The sequence below is a fragment of the Amblyomma americanum genome, chromosome 8 (genome assembly GCF_052857255.1).
Source record: "Amblyomma americanum isolate KBUSLIRL-KWMA chromosome 8, ASM5285725v1, whole genome shotgun sequence".
In the NCBI taxonomy this organism is placed as follows: Eukaryota; Metazoa; Arthropoda; class Arachnida; order Ixodida; family Ixodidae; genus Amblyomma; species Amblyomma americanum.
The window spans coordinates 48,766,639-48,790,439 of record NC_135504.1 but is presented as its reverse complement, the minus strand read 5'-3'; the positions used below and the strand labels follow the sequence as shown (position 1 = coordinate 48,790,439).

The 23,801-nt window shown below is 45.1% G+C and overlaps 1 protein-coding gene across 1 annotated transcript; it reads right to left on the bottom strand.

Annotated features, from left to right (window-relative positions):
• Positions 1 to 5,570: 5,570 nt before the first annotated feature.
• LOC144102359 (uncharacterized) lies at positions 5,571 to 17,712 on the bottom strand. Its single transcript, XM_077635651.1, has 6 exons — positions 17,629 to 17,712; positions 13,700 to 13,803; positions 10,844 to 11,165; positions 9,692 to 10,027; positions 7,669 to 7,884; positions 5,571 to 5,774 (listed from the first exon to the last, which is right to left on the bottom strand). Exons 1-6 carry the CDS (start codon positions 17,710 to 17,712, stop codon positions 5,571 to 5,573), a joined length of 1,266 nt encoding a protein of 421 aa, XP_077491777.1.
• Between the last annotated feature and the right edge of the window lie 6,089 nt (positions 17,713 to 23,801).

The following is a 23,801-nucleotide window of genomic DNA, read 5'->3' as shown; positions in this document are numbered from 1 at the left end:
TCTAAGTTACTGCGCTCTTCAGATGCGCTATATTGTACGTCGCTGCCCATTGTAAAGTGTGGTAGTATTTCCACGCTGCTGAGCATTACTTTAGCTATCTTGTTCTGTGGATTCAGTATTTATGTCCTCAATCATGTGCTGCAGTTCCTCACCTCAGATACTTATCACTACAATACCATCAAGAAATCTATGGCAGCTAAGCTGTTCTCTATTAGGCGTTCGTGTTTGCAATCCTGACCCATTGCTATGCAGACAGGAGCACCTCATGTTGCCTCTTCATATTTCGTTCATTGTATGCGCGTTCCATTGCACATTCACATGATAGAGAGAGAGAGAGAGATAAAGGGGAAGAGGGAAGGCAGGGATGTTAAATAGAAGGGTTTTGACTTTGGCTACCCGGGTCAGGGGAAGAGGGGATTGAAAAGGTAACAAGAGAGGACTGCGAGGGGCACTGTTACAACTGGCACATCACGCCTGCGGCTCTAAGGAAGCTGAACAGAGCCTTGCAGGCCTTGAGGGCAGTCGATTACTGTGGCCACAGCAGCAAGACACAACACGGTGTACGTCTTTCGGTCTCCTGCCCGTCTGAAGTTGTGTGATGCCTCTCAACGGAATGTGGAGAGGTTAGTGGCAGAAAGTAAAGAGAAAAGGTCGCGGTGATATTTTACATAATTTCAGAGGATGAGACGAAATGAAGGGGGCGTCGAAGAGGAATGCAGTATGTGAGTAGAGAGGGCGACGAGTTGAGGGGAAGAGAGTGGAGAGTGTAGACAAGTGGACAGTATAAGTGTGGAGAGGGTGATAGGCGAAGAGGAAGACAGTGACCTCTCGCCAGGATCGTTGGTTCCGCGAAAGACGGATGGTGCATGGACAACACGTGTACGTGTACACCCCTTCCCACATCCGCACTCATACTCTGACCCATAAATCGCAGTGATCGTCTGTGAATTTCCTTGAGCTGAATAAAATATCGAACAATGCGAAGCAGGTTTCTGGAAACAGAATAATTGTTTCATATCGTCAACGAGAGCGAAGCTCCACCGATACATTTTCGCTTCCATTCCCTCATCGTTGTGCATGTAAAAGCTATATAGATCTATCCCTACGATTTCCATGTCAATGAAACTTTGATCTTGATTCGTGTTACGGTTAAAGTGCGGTTTATAGGTGTGTGAGTAGAAAGGCCACTCTGAACCTTGTGCAGCGGCAAAAAAGCACAGTAATTCGTTAGCGGATGAAGACCACCGCTTGTGGAGATATTGTGCTGACACTTTCGCAACAAGGGCATTTCAAATTCTTATTTCACTACCACACTTTTTTTAAATGCTCAATTACACTAAAGTGATAGCCGAGCAGCGCATAATAAACAGTCAGGACTACATGGAAGCCCGTCAGCACCTGCCCGGCCTCGATACTGAAGCAGAGAACCCTGTACTCAACCTGTGGGTGTGTGCAAGCCAGATTTATTCCATATAATTAGATTATAAAAATCCATTGTGGTTCCTAAATTTAACAAAACACGGACTACGAGAGCTATAAAAAACAGCAGCTGGCTCTCGCCTAAAGTGCGAAGGCCTAACGATTAGGAAAATCAAGCACGCCCTTATCATGTACCGATGGGAAATCTACATGAGATCGTCTGGGCGGTGCTGCCACCAAAATTTGATTTATTCCTTGACATTACACTCAAAAAATTATCAAATACATTGTCGTTTCGAGTTCATCTACTACATCAGAAAGCTTTGTAATTATTCCCTTTCACATATTGTGTCAATTTCAGTTTCGACAGCGGAATGGTTGCTATGGTACTAAGCATAACTCGCAGTTATTGTGGTATACACAGAAGGCCATATATATGTGTATCTGATCATTATTAAGGTGTAGTTGAAGCTTTTGTGGCGGGCTAGCGTAAAAGCTTAAGCAAAAGTACGAAAAAGCAGCGACTTTACACCAGTTCTCATATACATCTCCTGACCTGAAGTTAACTTTAACACCACGCCCACATTCGGCTGTTGAAACAAAAATTGAAATATTATCAGAAAAATTCACTTGTAAATAGTTCACCAGGCGTCTTTGAATTTCACATTGTTGTCAGTTTGTATCGCCACAGGCAGTTTTTTGTGACACAAACACGGAAACTAACATTTGGTGCCCATACTTCTTTGCGCGCTCATTGATTGAATCAACGGTTGGCGGCCACGCGGGCAGATTGCATTGCAAAACTAGCCTCATTATTGCTGCTTGTCTATACGTTAAAATTCAGCATTAGTGCGGGCCGCAGTAAGAGCTCCGTTCTAATCACTGATAGCACAAGAAAACTCAGCGCAAAGCTTGGTCTTCTGTAAAGAAACGTCGAACGCTTTCTCTTCGGACGAGTGGGCCTCTTATCGTACGCATGCGTTGTGTTTAGAAAAATGAAATTGATCGAAGTGCTAATTATTAACCCATTCAAGCGATCAGCAGAAATCCGGTGACTACTCCGTACAAACTTGCGGCGTCCTGATAGAAGTCGCTAAGAGAGCTTTCGAAAAAATGTACTCTTTATAACGGTTGTCAATAAACGCATATTGCCACCACATTTTTTAAACCCATCACGTATTTGCCTACTGACCTTTATTGCTTTGTTTGTGCTACCTGTAGCGTTTGAGAGAAACTTATAATAGAGGTTCTGTCAGTATGGTGTTCTGCTGCCCACGATTCTGCGCTGAAAAAATGTCCATTTAATGTCTCCTACACGCCTAATTTATAATTAAACTCTTGCTGTTTCAAGAGCGAAGATAGGAACCTGTTTTAAAGATTACATCGCTTCGGTCAGGCGTTTCAGACACCTGAATATTGCACAAAAATTGGATTGTTCAAGATGTCCGTTTTGCTCAGAATTATCACCGATTGGAAACGACAGCACTTTTTCTGATAGTTGGTTTTGAATACGTGTGTTTCAGGTACCGCAACGATACATCAACAGAAAAAAAAGGACGTGAGAATTCCGCACAGGAGTTGTGACTTGAATTACGGTGAATAATGCTTTGTCTTCAGTAATGCGATACTGCACGTATCAGTAATTCTGATATTGAAGAAACACGTCGCAGTCAGTGTTATGGAACTTTCTGTATATTTTTCTCTCGTCTTTACATTATCCCATGGTGCCTAAATAAATGTCAAAAGTGCACTTCGGATTTACAATCTTCTACGGTCATTACGCCCCGCCGCGGTGGCTCAGTGGTTAGGGCGCTCGACTACTGATCCGGAGTTCCCGGGTTCGAACCCGACCGCGGCGGCTGCGTTTTTATGGAGGAAAAACGCAAAGGCGCCCGTGTGGTGTGCGATGTCAGTGCACGTTAAAGATCCCCAGGTGGTCGAAATTATTCCGGAGCCCTCCACTACGGCACCTCTTCGTCCTTTCTTCTTTCACTCCCTCCTTTATCCCTTCCCTTACGGCGCGTTTCAGGTGTCCAACGATATATGAGACAGATATTGCGCTGTTTCATTTCCCCCAAACACCAATTATTATTATTATTATTATTACGGTCATTACACAGCAGCCACAAACTGTCTGTTCTATGTCACTTTTGTACTATCTTTTTTTGGCGTATCTAATCCCCAGTTTTCTGTAATGGAGGAGTCGGGATGGAGGGAACATTTCGCAATGTTATGGGTGCTTAGAGTTGTTTCCTCTGCTTACACATAATTTGTATCCTCTCTGCACTAATTCTCTGGCTGTGTTCGGGTTCTAAATAAAGGCCGTCCGGGCAGTTTTTCAGTAGTGCCCTCAACAAAGGCAACATCATACATGCCGGTATGAGCACTCGCGAAAACAATTTCTTGTGTAGCACATGTAGGAAACAGCCGCTGTCTAGTGCTGATCGCGAAATTTTTTAAATAAAATGTTAGTTTATTTCCATCCTAACCTCACTGCGCCTTTCAGGTGAACGTAACCAGCACATTGTAGCTATGCGGACTGTGTCGTAAATTAAAGAAAAAGAAGGCTGCATTTTTGTTAGGAATAACATATACCGCGCAGTATCTAACTCTATTTTCTACGTTAAAGTATTTTACGCTTTAAGTTCTCCCACTTTGAACATTGACAGCTCGGCTAAGACGCTTGCACATCGTACGACGTTTTTCCCAATTTCAAAATAGGATGCGCAAGTGTTTTAGGATATGTGTTTTCGTATTTGTGGCACTGTATCACTACCTTCCGTGCCATTCATTTCTTAAATTATCAAAATAATGTCCTAAGAAAAGGCGGATAAGGCATACCAAGCTTGAGCGACTTAAAATGCAACTGTTCAAAACGATACGTATTACTTGCAAATTTCGAGATAAATTAAAAAAAAATTCTCGGAAAAACCATGAAACCTTATGCCAGTATGGTTAATGATTTCTTTGGCGCTCTTACTCCCAGGCTTCTCACGCATGACAGAATTTTTATGAGGGTGGCGGTGGTTGATTGGGCAGCACCCTCGCCAGCATCCTCGCCTCTCGGAGCGATGACAGCCGATGGCCGGTGTTTCAGTGGGCCAGCTGGCCTGTCCACTGCGTCTTTGTATTCTATTTCGACGGCTCTAATAATGCGTTAGCAGTATAGCTGTCATGCGGACGAAAGCACGTCCGGCGGCTTGCCTCCGCTAAAAAAAGTGGGGATGGTAGCATAGAGGAGGATGACTCACCTGGAAGTAGCGGAGGCACGTGAAAAAAAATAAAACCTAAAAACCTTGAAAAAGTAAAAACAAAAGCGAATACCAAATCATTACTGTTGCATGAATTCTATTGATCGTACTCAGATCTTTGTTCTGCGGCGCGCTCTTTCCCCTTTTAATGTATGGAGACCGTGTGTAGAATGGGTTACTAGTCGGTGGCACTTTTGGGGTATGGGGTTCAGTAACTAGGTGGCAGGCGCTTCTGGGGGATGGAGGATTCACACAGAAACTTTTCACGTCTTCACAAAGATAACACGAAATTGTCACCAAATGCCACTGCTACTGCAATTGCGAAAAAATCGTCATACTCACCATGAGAGAAAGTAGGCTGTGTTGCATAGGCTTGGGATCACGTTAGTGAATCGGCGGCTACTATTTTCAACAAAAACAGGTGTACATTAATTTCAGCTGTAGTAACAGTAAAGGGCAATAAAAAATTGTGCCAGCTATGCGAGTTGTAGTTGTCACCTTTAGGCAGAGTATTCAGCTTTTTAAGAAACTACACAAAACACGTGAGAGTAAGATATGTTGCAGCACAAAGAAACCTACTATTTTGTTCGCACATAATTAGCTGCAATACGCTGCATCTAGAGAGTCTCTTCTACATAAAATACTTGCATTTTCTGCCCGTCCTTTTGACCACGTAAGACATTAAGAGCTTTAAAGCGTTAACAACACATCATTCTATAAGCAACTGCAACGCAATTTCTATGCGCAGAATTTGTATGCGATAAACACATAAAAATGCATTCAGTTTGAGCGGCGAGGCCCTGTTGGGTTGTCCTTCCACAAATATCATATGTTTGGGTTAATAGTCTTAGCGCAATGTTAAGTAGGATCGTGGAAGGTGTCACGGTGGTTAGAAGTAAACTATTGGCTGCTCAGCTGGCGACTAGTCGTCGCTATCGCAGCTAGCAGTGGTGATACGGCGGGCTGCCCTTCCGCAACATCGCACTCCCCGCCAAGGTCGTCCAGATGCGTGTCAAATAAGGCCACGGCGGTGTCACCCATTCCGTCGTCGTAGGCTCGAGTCATGCGCCGACGCATTTGGTCAGGTGTGGTAAAGGTTGCCACCTGCGCAGGAGCGCGTAAATATAAAATAGCTTGTAGGATTTGATGGACGAAACTGATTGTGATCAGATGTTTATTAACTATTACTGGTTACTGACCTCTAATTGTAAGGTGTCCTAAAGTTCTCGGCAGGTGGCTGTTTCAAACTAAGCCACTTGCGGTTGCATCTGAAATCCAGTGAGCACGTTTCCGCGTCTTTTATCCTTTTTTAGAGGAACACAGAAAAGGAATTTAAAAAATTAATGCTGATTTAATTCGTTCTCTTCGCGTTTAAGGAGAATGTATTACAGCGGGTTTCAGGCCCAGGCATTTTCAATATTTACCGGCGAGGAGCTTCGGCATTATAATTCAAACGTAAATCGACACGAAGTGATACGTGCATTCCGAGAGGAACATATAGGTTAACCGCCTGTGAACCACTGGTGAATCGGAAGCTGGGAGCCAGCTTCCTATCACGGATTAAAGGCACGAGCAAAGAGAGAGGAGAAGGGGAGGGGAGAGGGAGAAATTGCCTAAGGCATAAAATCACGGAAGCTGCAGACAGGTTAAATGCGTTGAATGAGCGGCTGCGTGAAAGCCGCGTGTTGACACTGTGTGAATGAGATACCGGCTGTAAAGGTGTGTAACTGAACAAACACAAATTTATCTGGCTTACTCTAAACATGAAATAGCTCTGATTTCCTTCCGTTTTCAGTTTACCTTTAAAGGCGAGAACAGCGACACCCCAACACGGCTTCTCTGCAAGTTCATTTCATTCGTACAATTCATTCGTCAATTTTTACTTCTTATTATAGGTCTGATAAACTATTAGTGCCTTAGTTGGTACCTTTATTTCTTTGCCGAGCGTGTCGCATAATCTCGTGTTTCAACATTTGAAAAGGCAGTCGGCAAATCATATCATTCTACACCTATCATTTCACTACAGAATTTATCTTCCATAATCCCCCCGTAATAAGCACAGAACTCGGAGTGTTTACATGAACCAGCATGCCAGACTAAATCTAGCCTGTGTGGCACTTGTAAACGTTGGAGGGTCGGGTTCAGTGACCACAGGGTCGGGCTGAGTCAGCCTCACTGTAGGTTGTTGGTTGAGTCAGACCAACTCACTTGTCATGGTACAAGTAAATGCTGTCGACACAAAGAGCAGGATTAGTGGGAGAGGAGAGAAAAGAGCCTGTTCAGCGCTGGTGCTGTCGCACTTCCGACACTAGCCACAGCGAACAGATACCTTCGAAGTCACCTTTGCACGCTCCCACGTACTGCTGGACAGTGTACGTCACTGCAGTCGTACCGGTCTCCACTAACATCTAGTTAATGCAATCGGGCAGTCATCAAGGTGGACTGACTCTGCTAAACCCGACACATAACTCGAACCGCTCATGTCGGGCTCGTGTAAACAAAGCGGCTGTAGCTACTGCGCCGTACCCATGTAACTACAAATGATTTTCTTTGTATTAGTGGCAAAAAGTTTGAGGGACACTCCTAAGCGATTTGTAGGTTATCTCTAGCGAAAAACAAAACTAAATTTTCTGTTGTCACAGCAGATTTTCCTCTAATATTTTGGGACCTCACAACATTAATTCTTGCTGTAACACAGGCTGTTCTGTAGCTTTGAGAAGACCCCGATCGTAACGGAAAACGCAGTTCAGCTACAACAGACAAATCCGTATTAACCACAGGACGGCAAAAGCACTTGTGTTTTGAGAGCGGTTTTTTCGTATTTTTATACTGAGCTCTACTCATTGAACGTGAGGCCTCGTGCCATGCACGACCATTGATAAGCAGTTGGTGAGTGTGCATCACTCAGCAATATTAACCGAAGCATTTCAGCGTCAAATGTTCAGCACTCGTGGTTGGGTAAGTAAAAAGCGCGCAGAGTATAAAGCAAAGTACGTACTAGGTGCCACGTCACATTGTCGGATCCACGTTCACTGTCAATGAGCACCAGCGAGCACTCGTCATCCTCGCTTTTGTGGGCTTCTTTTCGGCACACCGCATTAAGCGAGAGGTGCTTGTTCCCCTTGCTCAATGGCAATCCGTCGAAGACGGGTCCCACAGAATAGGCCGGCTCACCGAGGGCAGGCGTCCTAGCAAGGAGGCTATCTCCCCGAACCTGAGCAAATCACACGAAGCGTCTGATTACTAAGCTGGTATAGCGGCACTCGCCCAAATCCTACAATCCTTCAATTGTAGAGTTAGCGCCCCTTGACAGCTCGGTTCCTCATTACAAGGGGCCACTGCACCGAGCCTCTTTTGTAAAAAAAGCAACATCACAGGTAGGTGCAAACCTTCAAGTAACATAAAGCGTTGTTCGAATTAGTCGCCATCCTCAAATTCCGAACGATGGACAGGTGGGGTAGTTGGTGGGTGGTTGGCATACCTAACAGTGCAAGAGATTACAGAAGAAAAGAGAAGTTGCGCGCCGTCTTGACTTTCTTTTCCGTTCAATCGTCGTCTTTTACTTTAGCGTAACTCTAACAAACTTCGCAATAACAAGCAAAAGGCTAAATAAGAAAGGTTTTTAGAGAAAACGCAAACTGCGCTTGATTAACTGCGCTTGAAGTCCTTCAGCGCTTGCTGCTGCAAATAACTCAATAATATGGCGTTCAAACGACACTGAGGTTCTCTTATGACTGTCCCCTGACACATTAAATACATTTCTCCTGGATTGTGATTAAGAAGAATACGAGGTTCAAGGCAGACAAAATAAATCAGGAGGGCTTCATGAGGGCCCTCATCAAAAACATACATCCTTACATAGCATTTGGCAATGCACTGCTGCAAGCAGCGCGATTGAAACCGAAGTTCATATTCTTGCGGTCGATCATAATTTTCACAAATAAATCATGAAGTACGGGAATGATGTCTCACCATTATTCTTTAGCACATGTCGAGCTGTGTGCGTTGCAACGCCAGACTCGCATAAGTGCGCCTCCTGAAGCTTCTGACGGCAATTTCCGCTCCGGAGGCTAAATTACAGGATACGAATTTGAACGAAAGCTGAGTACTATTTGCTCTTCATAGTGTTGCCGAAAGACCATTTATTACGATCGGCGCAGGAGGGATCCACATTTATTGATACTTAATTCCACAGCTTTACTAATAAAGCGGGCATGTTTGAATCTGAGCGCTTGGTTTCCACGTTTTGAACAAAATATCGCGTCGTTCCTTCCATCTTCGTGTAGGCCTCTACTATAAATGCTGCTTAGCCTTTTGTTAAACAGGCTGCAAATGTTCACTGGTTAGACCGAAAGTCTTTGTCATTGGTCACAAGGCAGCCACATGGCACGTATATGCCTCATTTCGCTAGTCACTCGGGAAACTTGGTAAACCTTGGAAAGCCTTTAAGTTTCACAATGTTATGTTGACCAAAATTTTTTCACAAATTGCCTTCCTCTGTTTGCTTCTCCTTCACTTTTTTACCTAACCGAAAGTATGTTAGCCATACACAAGATTGAAACTTTCAGGTATGAAGAAATTCAAGGATATTTAATAAAACTTATTGTGCCGAGATTTTAGCCTAAGAAATATGGCGAAACCACCTGTGCCGAGTGAAATTCACCAAGGAATTACAACACCTTTTTGTTGGCTTTTCACTTTGCATTCATGTTTTTTAACTGCACTACCATAAATAAATACTATTTTGAGGGCAGTTCTCACACTTTTCCGCAGTCAGCAAATAGTAGTCATGGTCGGTAAGGCGACGCGATTATAAATCTATTTTGTCAATTGAGCTCCTGGAAAACTATGTCACCGACCGGCACGCAGTGATTAAACGACGCAGGATAAACGCTGTGTTTAGATTTGACAAATAATCTAAAGATAAGTTTTAAAATAGTGCGGATTGTTAAAAGGAGTTCATTATAATACAGGCAACAGCTGCCAAAAGCATTGAGGAGAGCGCGCATTTCAACACTCACGGATATACTGTAGGCGAACTTGTGCCTGTATCGGGCGTCGTAGGCTGAGTGGACTTGGAGGAAAGCAATTGCCGCAAACTGCCTGGCTCCTCTGCAGGTGACTAGGTCAACGCAGGGTCGTAGCTTGTGCGTCGCTACAACTACATACGACAACATATCAAGAAGTGTTGCGTGGAGACCGTAGTGGCGCACAAGCTCTCTAGAGGGCGGCACTGTGAGCATGACGGCAGTGCGGTTGCTCTTAAGCTCCCTCAAGAAAGCGTGGAGATGCCTGAAGCCAGCCGTTCCGAGTGTATCGCAGTTGTCTTGTGGGTGGTTCCAGTGTACGTTAACGCCCTGCGTATTGAACAATTGCTGCAGTACATGGCGTTCTTTCAAGTACGCGCTAAGTTGGCAACAAAAATACCACTTCTATGCCCATGCTAGCTACCGTAGTAATTATTTCTCAGCGAACTCTAACAAATTATTACGAGGGTTATCAGCGTGCGGGCAATTGAAGCTACTGCCGTATGCATAGAGGTGCGGTTCTTATCTGGGAAAAAATATCGCTAAGCACCAAATGCCACGTGCAATCGAATACAGTGCCAGTTTATTCAGAATTCATTTTCACGTTAGTGCCCTCTGCCTGGTCCGACAGTCTTCGCTCAAGAGGTACCATGTTTACCTGCGTGAACTTCGAGAAATGTCCGCTTCACTGGCACTTTTAATTTCTTTACGCTGCTTCTTCCTTTCGGTGGAATCTGCTATGGAATCAGCCCAACAATTTCAAACGCTACCGTCATCTGCCGCACACAATGATGATGTTGCTTTCGCATTCGCATCGCATATATGACAAGAGAGATGGCGGCGCACGCCATTAGGCGTATTGGACGCATGGTGACTCCCAAATCTCCTAACGTTTTCATGTGCTCCGAAGAAGCTCATCCCATCTGAAATAATTCAATGAAACCTTTTGGGGAGTTGCGCCAAAATAGAGGGCTTGTAATGGCACGCAGTGGTTAGGGCAGTTTTATAGGATTCATTTTTCGAACGAACACGAACTTGCTCACAACAACGCTTAAAAGACATCATCGAATAAAAATATAAGTGTGAAGACTTGGAGCGCTTCTAATCGATTGAAGGGTGTCCTCCCGAGCAATGAACAGCGCTCACGTCAATGGCGTCGTCGAAGTTGTGGATAGACTCCGCAACAGCTGATTTCCAGCGGTTGTTTTGGAGCATGGCCACGAATGCCGGGCTGTCATCACGTTCGCCTCCGAGCGTGACGTATATCGGCAGAGATTTGTTCCCCGTACGAAATGCTTTGATGCGTTCCACCATCGTGTTAAACTTTCGTTTGCCCACGGCGAGTGTTCCTCTTCGTCCCGGCGTCTGCTGCTCAGGCGTGCCAAGAGATAGGCTCTCCCAGAGCGCCACTGTGCAGTATTGTGCCTGAATGTCCGTTGCTACGAACCGCTGCCGCTCCTCCTGCGAACTGCAGCAGTTTTGGAAGGCATGATCACAGTCGGACTGAAAAATCGGTGTATAAGAATTACATCGATGTATATCGCAAAATATAATTCATGTGTGCTTATTTATTTAATTTAATTGGTTTTTGGGGACAGAAAATGACGCAGTATCTGTCTCATATATCAGCGGACACCTGAATTGCGCTGTAAGGGAAGGGATAAAGGAGGCAGTGAAAGAAGAAAGGAAGAAAGAGGTGCCGTAGCGAAGGACTCCAGAATAATTTCGACCACCTAGTTTTCATTTTCACCACGGCCCTGATCATGCCTGTAATAACAAGCCTTATTTCTCTTGTTACAATAATGTACACCCTTCCAGATTTTTTATTTAGCGTGAGGGCTGTCGCACATCGCGAAATGCGCGAGATTACGCGTGCGGGCGTGAGGAACTGTCTGGTTTAAGTGCTCACTGCTAGGCTTTTCCAGATAAAGGACTCGGGAGAGTCCTTTATCGCCTTCTTTCTATTATGGCTGTCCGTTCTATCCGTTATCATCGAAGTTGTCAGAAAAGGTAGCGTTGTACTGCCTTCCTTCCTGCACCAAAGAAAAATCTTAAATATTAAGGCAAAAAAGCCATGGAATGTTACTGGCGCACTGCCACAGGTACTTCTATTTGTAAGTTTATGAAAGCGTTCATAAAAATTGAAAGTAAAAGGCGTTAACTTCCTCCAAGGAAACGGCGGTTGGATTCGTTTTCTGTCACAGCCTAACAGAGGATCTGTTAATTGGACCGATCTGTTAATTGGACGCACGTGTTTATTCTCGCGCATTTCGGAGCTGTGCTCCGAGATACGGCCCATATCGATTTGGCGGGCGAAGTTTACTCGTTCGTATTCGACAATTCGAAAGGTGTGCATAGTGAGACTGCAGGTGTGTGTACTGGCGTTAACTACTCTATGTCCGCTTTCTTCCACCACTGTCATGTATTCACTTTGAGTGAGTAGAAGGTTTACGTAGTAGGATTTGATCTGAAGTAAACAACTAGCCACGGTGGCCCTCTGATTTAGTGCTCGCATTCCACCCAGCTGACCTATCTATGATGCTGTATACAGCTTCAGACAGGCTGATAGTCATAACATATCTGGCGATCTCAGTGATGCTCTGTATATATTTTAAAAGGTGTACTGATAATTTAGTTTTTCACGAAATGATATGCACTCTTAGGTCCGTGCCTGCACAAATGTAAGTACTGAGAAATATTTAATTGCACCGCCGATGCATGCTTTGGAAAATTTGGAAGCCTAATAAATATCAGTACTTTTGCACTACTTGAGTGAACTTTGTTTTATGAGATGCGATTTGCTACTTTAGGCGAGGAATCTAGAGCGTTTAGAGAAATTCAGAAAGCGGCACTCTAGCTGCTACATCCAACGTTCTTCCACGCGCCAAACAGTGGTGGAGAGGCTAAATACATTTGCGTTTGATTTTTAAATAGTACACTGGCATATAATGATGAGTTCAAGATTGACAATGTTAACGTGCATTTGCCGACGAGCGGCAGACAAAAAGAACGCTAGCTACACAAGTGCAGCACAAAACGAAATCAACTAGTCAAATCGCTTTGCAGCGCGCTAATGAGTAAACAATATATGTAATTCAGAGACCACAAAGCTTTCGGTGCTAAAAGGACAAAACATGAATAAAGTCATAATCGTAACAGAGAAAATGATGTAGTTCACTTAAAGTGTTACAGAAATGATCAATATATACAATTCCGAGGCCAAAATCATTGCTTGGTATCCACAACTTTTTGATGAAACAGTTGTCTCAGAACGTAATTGGAGCAGGTGGGTGGAAAAAGCGTTGCATCGCAACGCTCTCTTGCTACGTATGCGCACGCGTACACGGCCTTAACCGTTGCTCATGATCACGGGGCAACCGCAGTGTAGTGGTCAAGTAGAAAACACTTTCAACGAAAAGGACAGCCACTGGTCTACATGTACAACCTCCTTGTGATTGTGCAGATAGGCCTCAAGCTATTTTGGAATAAGATCACTAATCCATGCTTTATGCAGCTGAAAAACTAATTTACTATGTGCAACTTCGTCGAAAGCTTTCCGGAAGTATATGTGCACTTCTTCTTGGGCATGTGTAAATGAATTAAAATCATGAATTGTTTCGATGAGCTTTGCAACGGTCGAAACAGCTTTCGGAGCCCATGCCATGGCTGGCAGAAAACTCGTTGTCTTCAAGAAAAACGACAACATTGTGACAAAGAAGACGAAGCTGGCAGTGGCATGGGACGGAGCGCTTGCGCTAGGCCAGCTTCCATTAAAATCATGTTTTGTCTGTCGTTCATCGTGCCTCATTCGTAGGCTAGCCGGCACGTAACATATGACGCAGGTGCTGATTGTGACCGAAATCTAGCGCTCAAGGCCATCGTACTTCTAAGGCCTGTGTTTACGGGCAGCATCCCAGCCTGCCAGAACGGAACCAACCTCGCCACGGCCCTGTGTACCCGACGCGACGAACTGGACGCGACACCCTGACCGGCCCGACCTACCGACCCGACACGCCGCTCACGTGAAAAGACACCGTCTCCCTGCCCATCCATTTCGGCACGTTCAAGGGCCTAGGACGGTGGCTCTTAGCGGCCAGCGGCTCAGGCTACGTGAGCCAGGACTCATTCGCTCAACTCATTAATCATGGCGGCCAGCACTACACTATCTTGCCTCCTATTTTGTACCGCAATCTCAAGCCCATCACCAGTTCGCCCGCATCTCCGTCAGTGTCTGTCATCCACGATCGGGACGATCGCTTGGTGGCCCCGGATAATATGACGAAGACGACGAAGCTGGCAGTGGCGCTGGAAGGAGTACTCACGCTACGCCAGCAGCCATTAAATTCTTATCTTGTCCATTATTTATCGAGCCTCATTCTTTGGCTTAACAGTATGCGTACTATTCCGATGGAAAGAAACGCGAACAACGCCACGCCTACGCACTCCGCTGTTAGAATTTCTTTAGATCGCGCTTTCACCTGGTGGTAAGATAAAGACGTTAGAGGCATCCTAGATTGTATCACGGAACACTTTACCATCTTTTCGCTACCTCCGAAGTGAAAGCGTGGTGAAAACAAATGCGAACAGCGTAGCGCTTCGGCTCCGCTCTGCTCGCGTTTCATTTCATAGCACCCGTACAAGCAACATTATACTTGATTTTGATTTTCTTTAAAACCTTGCTGCAGACAGAAGTCATAGAAATGGGGCATTCGTTACATGCCAGCAATCGGTTACCGCTTTTCTTCGTGTCCTGTAGGGTTCACACTAAAACAAATTACTGATGCAAACCGCGCTTCGAACAGTCTAAACAATTTTAAGAATTGCTCGTATTATAACGCGAATATATAACCGCAGCCTCATTTCGGAACCGATACGCAGTCTTCGTTGAAAAGCTGCTGAATATTCGTCAATATATTATGTGCAGGCGACTTGTAAGACATGGCGGACTTTTAAGTTCATGAATAGCAGGTGGTCAACTGACGATTGGGTAACTATTGTCGTTGGCGCACAATATTATGTTGCCGAATCGGAGGAACTTATTATAGTAGACGAATTGTGTATATGAATTTTCTATATGGTCGCTGTGGTTAGAGATTGGCCGGATATAACCGCTTGTCCTTAACAGAAATTGAGTGGACTCCAAGAGAAGGCAAGCGTAGCAGGGGACGGCAGAAAGTTAGTTGGGCGAATGAGATTAAGAAGTTTGTGGGGACGGTAGATGCAGGCCTCAAAAGACAGGGTTAATTTGAGATACTTTGGGGAGGCCTTTGCCCGACAGTGGGCGTAGTAAGGCTGATGACGATCATGATGAAGCTGGAATTATGCGCATCAAACAAGCTGATACAGAAACAGACGCACGAGACGACCCTGATATCGCATACTCGCACTTCCCGTCGGGGGAACGCGTCTTAAGTCCAAGAAACCGAACATGACACTTTCCTTTTTGCGCCACAGGGAACCAACCATAAATGTAAGGAGAGAGGTTGTGCTCCCAGAGCACACCCGTGATGCGAGGTAAACGCCGCTGTGATCCGGCAATAAAGTACGGAAGTGGTCAGGACATTTGTGCAGTAGAACGTGCGCCGTCATGGCTACGCAGTGTCAAGTGATGACGATGATAATGATGATGATGGTGGATTTTTATGGCGCAAGGGTAACTGTGGTCAAGAAGTGCTATGGCACAAGGTGTTTTCGATTACTCAATGTGCGGTCAAAGACCCTTTTCCCACGCATTTCACCCTAAAGAAGCCGAGCACCAGGCAGGCGAAAGCTTGTACCCATTGTATCACTGGTGGGTACCCTGCGGCACTGGGGATCGAACCCCGCAACTCCCGCATACGAGGCGGATGCTCAATTACTTGGCGAACGCTGCGGCCAGTGTCAAGTGGCCGGGTCGGAAGGATCTTACACCACGAATACCTTCAGCACAGCGGGTAAGGACGGAAGCACGCGGCAAATGATCCACAACCTCGACGAGCCAGAGAAACTTGTTTCTGGATGAGCAGAACGTGATTTCTCGCACCAGTGACCTCCCTTTGAAGTGAAAACGTTGCTTCGTCAGCCCGATACCCAAATATTGCAAGAAGCGAAGCACCATTGTCAACCGGTGGCCTGTATTACTGACCTCGACGCTGTGTAAGTTCTACTAACGCTTAGTGTTGAGCCGGGTGGTCTAGAACAACGACGACGAAAACCCCAGTTACTTGGATCTTGCAACGACATGACTTACCGACGGATCTGTGCACGCAGAATAGAAAACGCCTGCTGCGCAGGATCCTCGGTAGTGCCCCTAAAAGACGTTCAGAGTCCCCAGCATGTTATTTGCGGTGGATGTTCTGGAAGCATAGGACATGATTACACTCCCGACAACACCGGCTACTCTAGAGGTGACTGGGCCTGGTACATTCAATGTACACTTTGTACGGCCGTTTCTGGCGAACAGAATTTTTAAAATTTCTTGCAGGGACTTCGCATTCAACCAGCGGCTACAAACCAAAAGTATTCAAGAACGCGAGACGCATGCCACAAGATGCTGATCTACCTTCAGCCCTGCTTAACCTAGAGAAGCGGAGATCTGTGAGACTCACTCTTTCTCCTGGTGAATCTTCCGAGGACGCAATTTGCAGATAGCGGTAGGTAAGGACAAGGAAAGAAGCAATGTCTCCCTCACCCTGTGTCGTCGGCTATTACCAAGCACAGTGCGAATGCAAGACCGCAGGGGTGGATAGACCAGCGCCGATTCACCTGGCGGCGGCAGCTTCATTTGATTAGGCGTATCGCAGCTACACTATCAAGAAACTGTGCCTTATCACCCTCACCTCTAATGTATGCGACGGAGCAGCAGGCTTCTACGTCAAAAACGCACATGACAAAAAGCGTTAGAGACCATGCGTATGGAGTGCCTGCGAGCACACAAAGGACTGCCGCCAAACAAGCAAACTAAGTAACTCTATCCGTATTCTGGCGTCCGCCTCTGAAGGCTTTCATCGAAGCGCGTAATGAACACCACGAAGTGTGACAGCAGAACCCAACTGAAGGACCTAAATTGCTCACATGAGATCAAAAATGCCCCACCTGAAGCACCAACATTACACCGATTTAATGAGCCACGAATCACACGGCTATTTTAGCCGTGGCGGGACGTCCTGGGGAGGCTTCCGAAACCACTGACCCAAAAATGCAACGCGACTGCCATTTGACAGCATCAAGCTCGGACTATAGAGCAAACGCACTGTTTACGGATGCAACCTGGGAATCATCTACAAACCGCGCAACGCTTGCTGTGTTATCGGCTAATGCTAGCCGCAGAAGTACGGATCAATACGACCACACACCCAGGTAAAACATAATGGAGCTCTCGGTGGTCTTGGCCGCAGTCCACGCAATAAGAGAGGAAGCCAACAGTGGCCTGCGAGTACATGGAGGGCCTTTATATCACACTATATGGTGACACCTTATACCGCCGCAGCCTTAATCCTGCTGGCCTCGACCTCCTAGTCGTTGTGTCCAAGCACCTTCATCCTGCTCTTCTCCAAGAGCTGCATAATGTCCCCTCTTCTGGCCACTTGGGTTTATTGAGTACCATCGGCCGCGTGCGTAGTCGCTTCTTTTGGCCCCAGCTCTACGCTCCGTACGCAGCTATGTTGCTGCTATTGATGACGAGTGTCAGTGCCGGAGACGCCCTACCACTCTCCCAGCTGGTGCGCTTCAACCCCTTGACGTGCCTCCCGAACATTTCTACGGCTTCGGCTTGACCCGTCGGAGTCTTTTTCCGGAATCCACCTTCGGCAACAGATGGGTTGCAGTTGCCACGGACTACGCTTCCCGTTGCGCGATCTCGCGGGCACTGCAAACAAGTACTGCTACAGATGTTGCTGACTTTCTGCTAGCAGTCTTATCTTATATCATGGTTCTTGCCGGCAAATTCTCACCGACCACTGCTGCTGCTTCCTCCCCAAGGTTGTCGGCGACACTCTCCGTTCCAGCTCTATTAAGCACACGCTAACCACCGCCATCACCCCCAGACAAAACGGCTTTACCGAGCGCCTTAACCGCTCTCTCACTGATATGCTCGCCATGTGTGTTTCCCCAGATCATCTTGACTGGGACCTCGCTCTCCCCTTTGTTATGTCCGCTTACAACTCTTCCCATCACGATAATGCTGGCTACTACCCTTTTCACTTTTTACACGGCGACAAGCCCCAATTGTCTTTGGATAAGCTGCTGCCTACTCCTTCTGCTCTGCCATCTGATTACGGCCACGACAGCATTGCACATGTTGACGATGCCAGACAACTTGCATGCTCCCGAGTTCCCGCATCTCAGGCCTCCCTTAAGGTGTTCTTGAACCGTCGTCACCGCACAGCCTTTTTCTTTCGTGTCTCCCTCGTCTTGGTTTGGTCCCCATCTCACAGCGTCGGCCTCACGGGAAAAAAAATTGTCCCGTTTTGTTTGCCTGTACTGTGCCATGCGCCAGGTCACCGCCATCACTTTCGAGGTCGTTAAGGCCTTCACGGACGCCACCTCCCGCCAACTTCACTATGACGTTCTCCACGTCTCTCGCCTGAAATCCTACATCTCGCCGTGTCCAGCTGCGCCCTCAAGAACACGGTCGGGCCCTGCAGCGGATAATCCCTGGGAAAGCGACGTAGAGGAAGTTCCTGGGTGGTGCGCCCAGTTTGTCCGGTTCTCCCTGTTATCTGTGGCCTGGTCGCCCTTGCGTCTGACTAGCCTTCGGGCAACGTAACAATATTAGTCAAAGATTTTAAATGGAAAATCTTTATAACCTAAAAAAAAAACCCAAGTAAAATTCCTTTTGAAAGTTGTTCAACCTTTTAATTTTTTTTCACATTCCTTTCCTGCTTACTGCTTTTTGTGTGCCACTAAAATTTCTATTGAGTGTATTTGTTAATGAAACTTTCATTCTTAAACTCTGTTTTCCTTTATCGTCTCCCACTTCTTCATTGTGAATTGCCGGAATGTTAAAACTCTCACCCAAGGTTGAGGACGCAGATGACTGGCCGGAAGACGGTGACAGATTTTGGGCCGAGATCACTGCCACCTGGCGCTGGAGGCTTGCTGATTTTAGGAGGTTCCCAATAACTCATGTCGAACTTCAGAAGCGACTTGGGGAATTCCGTGCACACGGGCGTGTCGTTGGTGTCGTCAATACAGACCGCCTTTGTCATGCCAGAGATGAACGAAAAAAGGCGTCGGTTTTTATTATAATTTGGCAATAAAATTGCCAACTTTGCGGGAACGTCTCTTGCGAGCCCCAGCATTGCGTTAGTAACAACTTCTCAGCGACTAATCTATGGCCAATGATATCCACTAGAATACGGAGTGGTCATCAGCGTAGGAGGAATACTCAAGCTCACGTCTTCTTGGATGTAGTGGAAGTATATTAATTTAAGAAACGGATGTCTCTATTGAATCATCGGCCGCTTTCAGAAAGCGCATGTGTTGAGATTTCGTTTGTGATCTTCCCCACCACCTAAATGTACGGTACAGCGTTTATTGCTGTCAAAAAAGGTACATCGCATCGCTTTAAATTTAATGAGGAAGCAAAAATGTTTGTTTAGTTACTGTGAGCATGTAAATTGCATCAGGTACCCACAACTGTAGAGAAAAGTTTGAGTAGTTGTGACAGTTGAAGTGCCTTCACTTCTGGAATACGTATTTTCATGATGGTAGTGGTTAAGGAGGGATGAGTCACACTAATATTTCATCTTCATTATTAATTGCAATTTTATCGATGATTACAGCTTCTACTTTACTGGATTAAGTTCAGAGATATTGTATACGTTTTGCAGAAAGCGTAAAGCCTTGACCACTAAAATTCTTCTAGGAAACAGGTGTTTCCCTTGAAGGCTTTGAGAAAGTGCCTGTGTTAATATTTCGTTGTAATCTTCACCACCACCCAAATTTTTGAGTGGCTTACTGGCTGTCAAATACATGTATCTTATTTTCTGCTCAAATCTTTCCAGATAACGAACAATCATTTCACGCAGTTTCTTGAAAAGGACAAGTAAATATTATAAGAGACCCACAACTACCAAGATACCTAGATAATTTGTGTAGTTGTGACAGTCAAAAATGCTTACGTGTCTAATATAGGCGAAAATTAGACAGCTGATCAGTCTCTATTTATCTTTTGCTGTTAAAATGGTTTTCTGCTCGCTGCTATCTTGGCAAAATTTATCCCTGTGGCGGCTCGAGTCATAACATATATCGCTTAGAGAAATGCACGTTTTAAACAGGGACCTGGAGCATCTGTGGCACAAGAGGCCAAACCGGCACAGCTCAAGTAAAGTAGCTGATTTCGTGTTCCTTTATTAGCAGTGAATTTCGCTTATGCGAATACGAATGTTTTTCTATTAAATTCGCATTAAGACCAACCTCCCTAAATAATTCACCTCTGGTATATATTTAAAGTGCAGAATATTATTCCTTAAAGAGTGCCATGGTTGCTCTGGGTGATTCACAAGAACGAAAACAACGCTCTCTGAAAAGCGCAAAAACCATGCAACGACATTTCTTAAAACTGCTTTTCTGCGTACTTCTTGCCAGGTTGAAATTATAATAGTCATCATAAACGGGATAGGTCAAACCCTCTATGCCCTGAGATAACATGTAGCATAATATTTGTGGCTGTAAAAATTACTTCAAAACAGATTGCAGACTGCGCGAAAATTACTCACAAAGCTTTGTGCAGCACTGCCGTTATGCCGCAGCCACAACCAAGTGTCTTTAGCATGCCTGGATGGAAACAGCAAGATCGCCAGTGGAACGGCGAACAGGACGAACAGCACGGAGCCCAGCACCCATAGGTAGTAAAGCACGCTGTGTCTAGTTATGTTCCGCCCATGGTGGCGATCTTCGTCTTCGTCCTGAGGAGTGAACCGCCGCAAACTTGCAGTATCACAATCGCATATTCACTCCTGGTTTGGAGGTGCGTCAACGTGCAGACGTGCAGACGTGCCAACGCATTCGATTCAGTACTCTTTCCACCACAAAAACGATGATGCTGGGGATAAAAGCTAGAAGAAGATTGAGAGACTTCTGAGTCCGAAAATATGAGTAGATGTCTAAAGAATAACGGAGATATTTACCAAAGCAACCAAGAACCTCACTGCAGTCAAGCTGAAACGAACAGAGAGAACATGCTGTGGGGCTAGCTGGCTTCTGCTCATTCTTGATATTAGGGCGGGTAAACAGGACAAGCACAAAGGTTCGTCCTGTTGCCCACCTTTGTGTTTTGCTCTGTTTGCGCTCCTTAAAAATAGAGAACACGCCTAAGAAAACGATAGGCGTGATTATTGCATTGATAACCAAAACCGAAGATTACCTGCAAGGATGAACACTTGCTTATCCGGAACACAAAATGTTAGTTAGCTGAAATTTCAAACAAGAGGAAATCCTCAAGTGTTTCACCCTAAGGTCGTTCAGAATGGTAGGAAGGATTTCCTGCAGCAATCTCACAAAATAATTTTTACGTCGCTCGCTCACACAACACTGCTTTTCTACACGCGAAGATTAGGCGTGTAAAGCGTTTGTAACTAGTATAAAAGCCAAGGGAGAGGGGTTATGGTTCATATCCGCGTTATGGGGCTCGTGTAACATTCATGAAAGACGCAACCCGCGGAGGAGGAATGACCAAAGTTCAGTGCTACTGTAAAGCAATGTGGAACGCTGCAAATATAGAACAAGTCACGCAACATAGCCCACAAGCAAACAACCTCGGGCTTCAAACGTTTCACAAAGGATATACATGATGTACAGGTTAAAACCAAGGCAGCTAAAATGAAATGACAGGCCAGGCTTCGGGCTTGTAGTACAGCACAAGGCGACTGTTGTATAAAGCAAGCACTTCAGGTTTGTTGTGCTTTTGAAAATACTCCCTGGTCAAAGCGCAAATATTGCGAGGAAGCTTTATTATCAAGTCTTGCAACTAAAACAAGCTGCTTAAAATTTTTAAAATTATTTTTCTGCTGTGGTAATTACTGCGAATTTTACTAGGTAATTTCAAAAATGTATCAGAATGTTATTTTTTCATTTTGCTACGAACATGGAAGTGGTTGTATAGAAAAAAAAATTGCGGAGGGAAAGGAGTTATCATCTCCAGATGATTGTGACAAAGGGAGGTTCTTTCAAAAGTACGCTGCATTTGTGTCCTTCATCAGACAAATCGATAATATCGCTACGAAAGTGATCAGCTTGATACTTCAGCGGCATTCTTTTAGCGCTACATTCAGGACAAGCTGAGGCGACATTCATGGTGTGACGCATATTGTAAGGCTCACGCGAGTGTGAACTAAAAGCTGAAGCTCTCCGCAGCATGCATCCAAACACGAAATAAGAAAACTCCAGAGGCATCTCACTTCGCCAGAACTTTCGACAACGGGTCGTTGGATTCTACTTTGCTCATCTCCAGAGGCTTGATCTCCGCCTCCAACAGGACTGCCTTGCCTTTTCTGGCGTACATGGAAAAAAACAGCGCAGCAACGATCAGTGTGGGTTAGTGCTGCGCACTCATCACGCAGTGCAAGAATTTCTTGAGTCTAAAAATAACGGCATAGTGTACTTACAAAACAGTGTTTCATTGAACCTCTTTCATTCACATGATCAATCACCATTTTAAAACCGAAATGTTACACCACTGAACTAGGAAAGGAAAGGAAAGGAAGGAAAGTATTTATTTTCAGCAGAATTGCAGTACATATGGGATTCATTTCGTGATTACATCTGCTGAGGTTCCCGAGGCAAAAGGCGCCATATGGCGCCTGACATGGCCTCGTGACCTTCACGTGCGCAGCGCGGCAGCGTACAGTGGCTGTAGATTCCAGATGACGATAAACAGAACTGTCTGACATCAGTTTTACAGAAGATCAAAATCGACAAGTTTCGAAAAGGAAAATATAATGGACAGTCAAAAAAACATATATACAAGTAATGCAGGCAAAGCAGTATATCGGCACGAAAAAACGGAGAACCAACAATACAATTGCACATTTTCTTTGACAACACCAACAGGAAGCATAAATAAAGAGGGTTTGGTTTGCACAAGTGATAAGGGTATGGATTAGTAACAAGACTGCAAGTGAAAACGAGACGTGGTTCCGTGTTAATTTGCGATATCAGCCAAATCGTTTTGGTTGCCTTTTTTGCTTCTTTCTTACAAGTGTGCCTGTTGGACTTCGGAATTGTGAACAACGCCCTCAGGGCATAGTTTGGTGGCCATACTTGGTGTTACTGTGCGGCATTTCGCAATAGTACTTCTTTCACTCCCCTTTTAAAGGAGTAGCGTGTCTTGCTCTCAGATGCGATGGTAACTATTTCTGGAAATGTGTTTAGTAATAATGGTAGCTGATAATCTATTGATTGTTCTCCGTACCTAGTTCTAGCCCCTTGTTTCACACATTTTTCATCTCTCAAAGCATAACCACAGTCTGGTCGTTTGTATCTGTTAACAAAGCTTGTGCCATGGTATTTTATTTTAAGATACAGGTAATTCGCCATGCTTTGCTGGTAAACGTTAGCAATAGGCAAAATTTTATATTTAGGAAACAGTGGGGACGCATGTTCATATCGCGATTTGTTTTCTATAAACCGGATGTATTTCTATTGCAGAACATGCAGTTTTCCAGGATTGGTCTTACCTGTGCTGCCCCACACTAAAATGCAGTAGTATAAACGGGAGAAGATCATCGCGTAATAGAGTTTCTGTTTACACCATGTCGGAAGAATAAGCCTTAACTTGCTGAGGAGGCCAATGGTTCTTGAAGCATTTATGCGCAGTTTTCATACATGTTGTGCCCAGCTCATGTGTTCATGGAAATACACTCCCAAGAATTTTTGCACATCCACTCTAGTTATATGAAGGTCCTGAAAAGTTAACTTTACACTACAGTCTATTGGCTTATTCCTCGCTCTAAATATTACGTAACGGGTTTTTTCTAAGTTAAGGGTTAATTTGTTTGATGATAACCAGGTTTCAAGAACTCGAAGCCACTCATTTGCTATATTCATTACATTCAAAAGATTGCCTCCACTAAAAAATACATTTGTATCATCTGCGTACAAGATAATATTTGGCGTCTGGGGT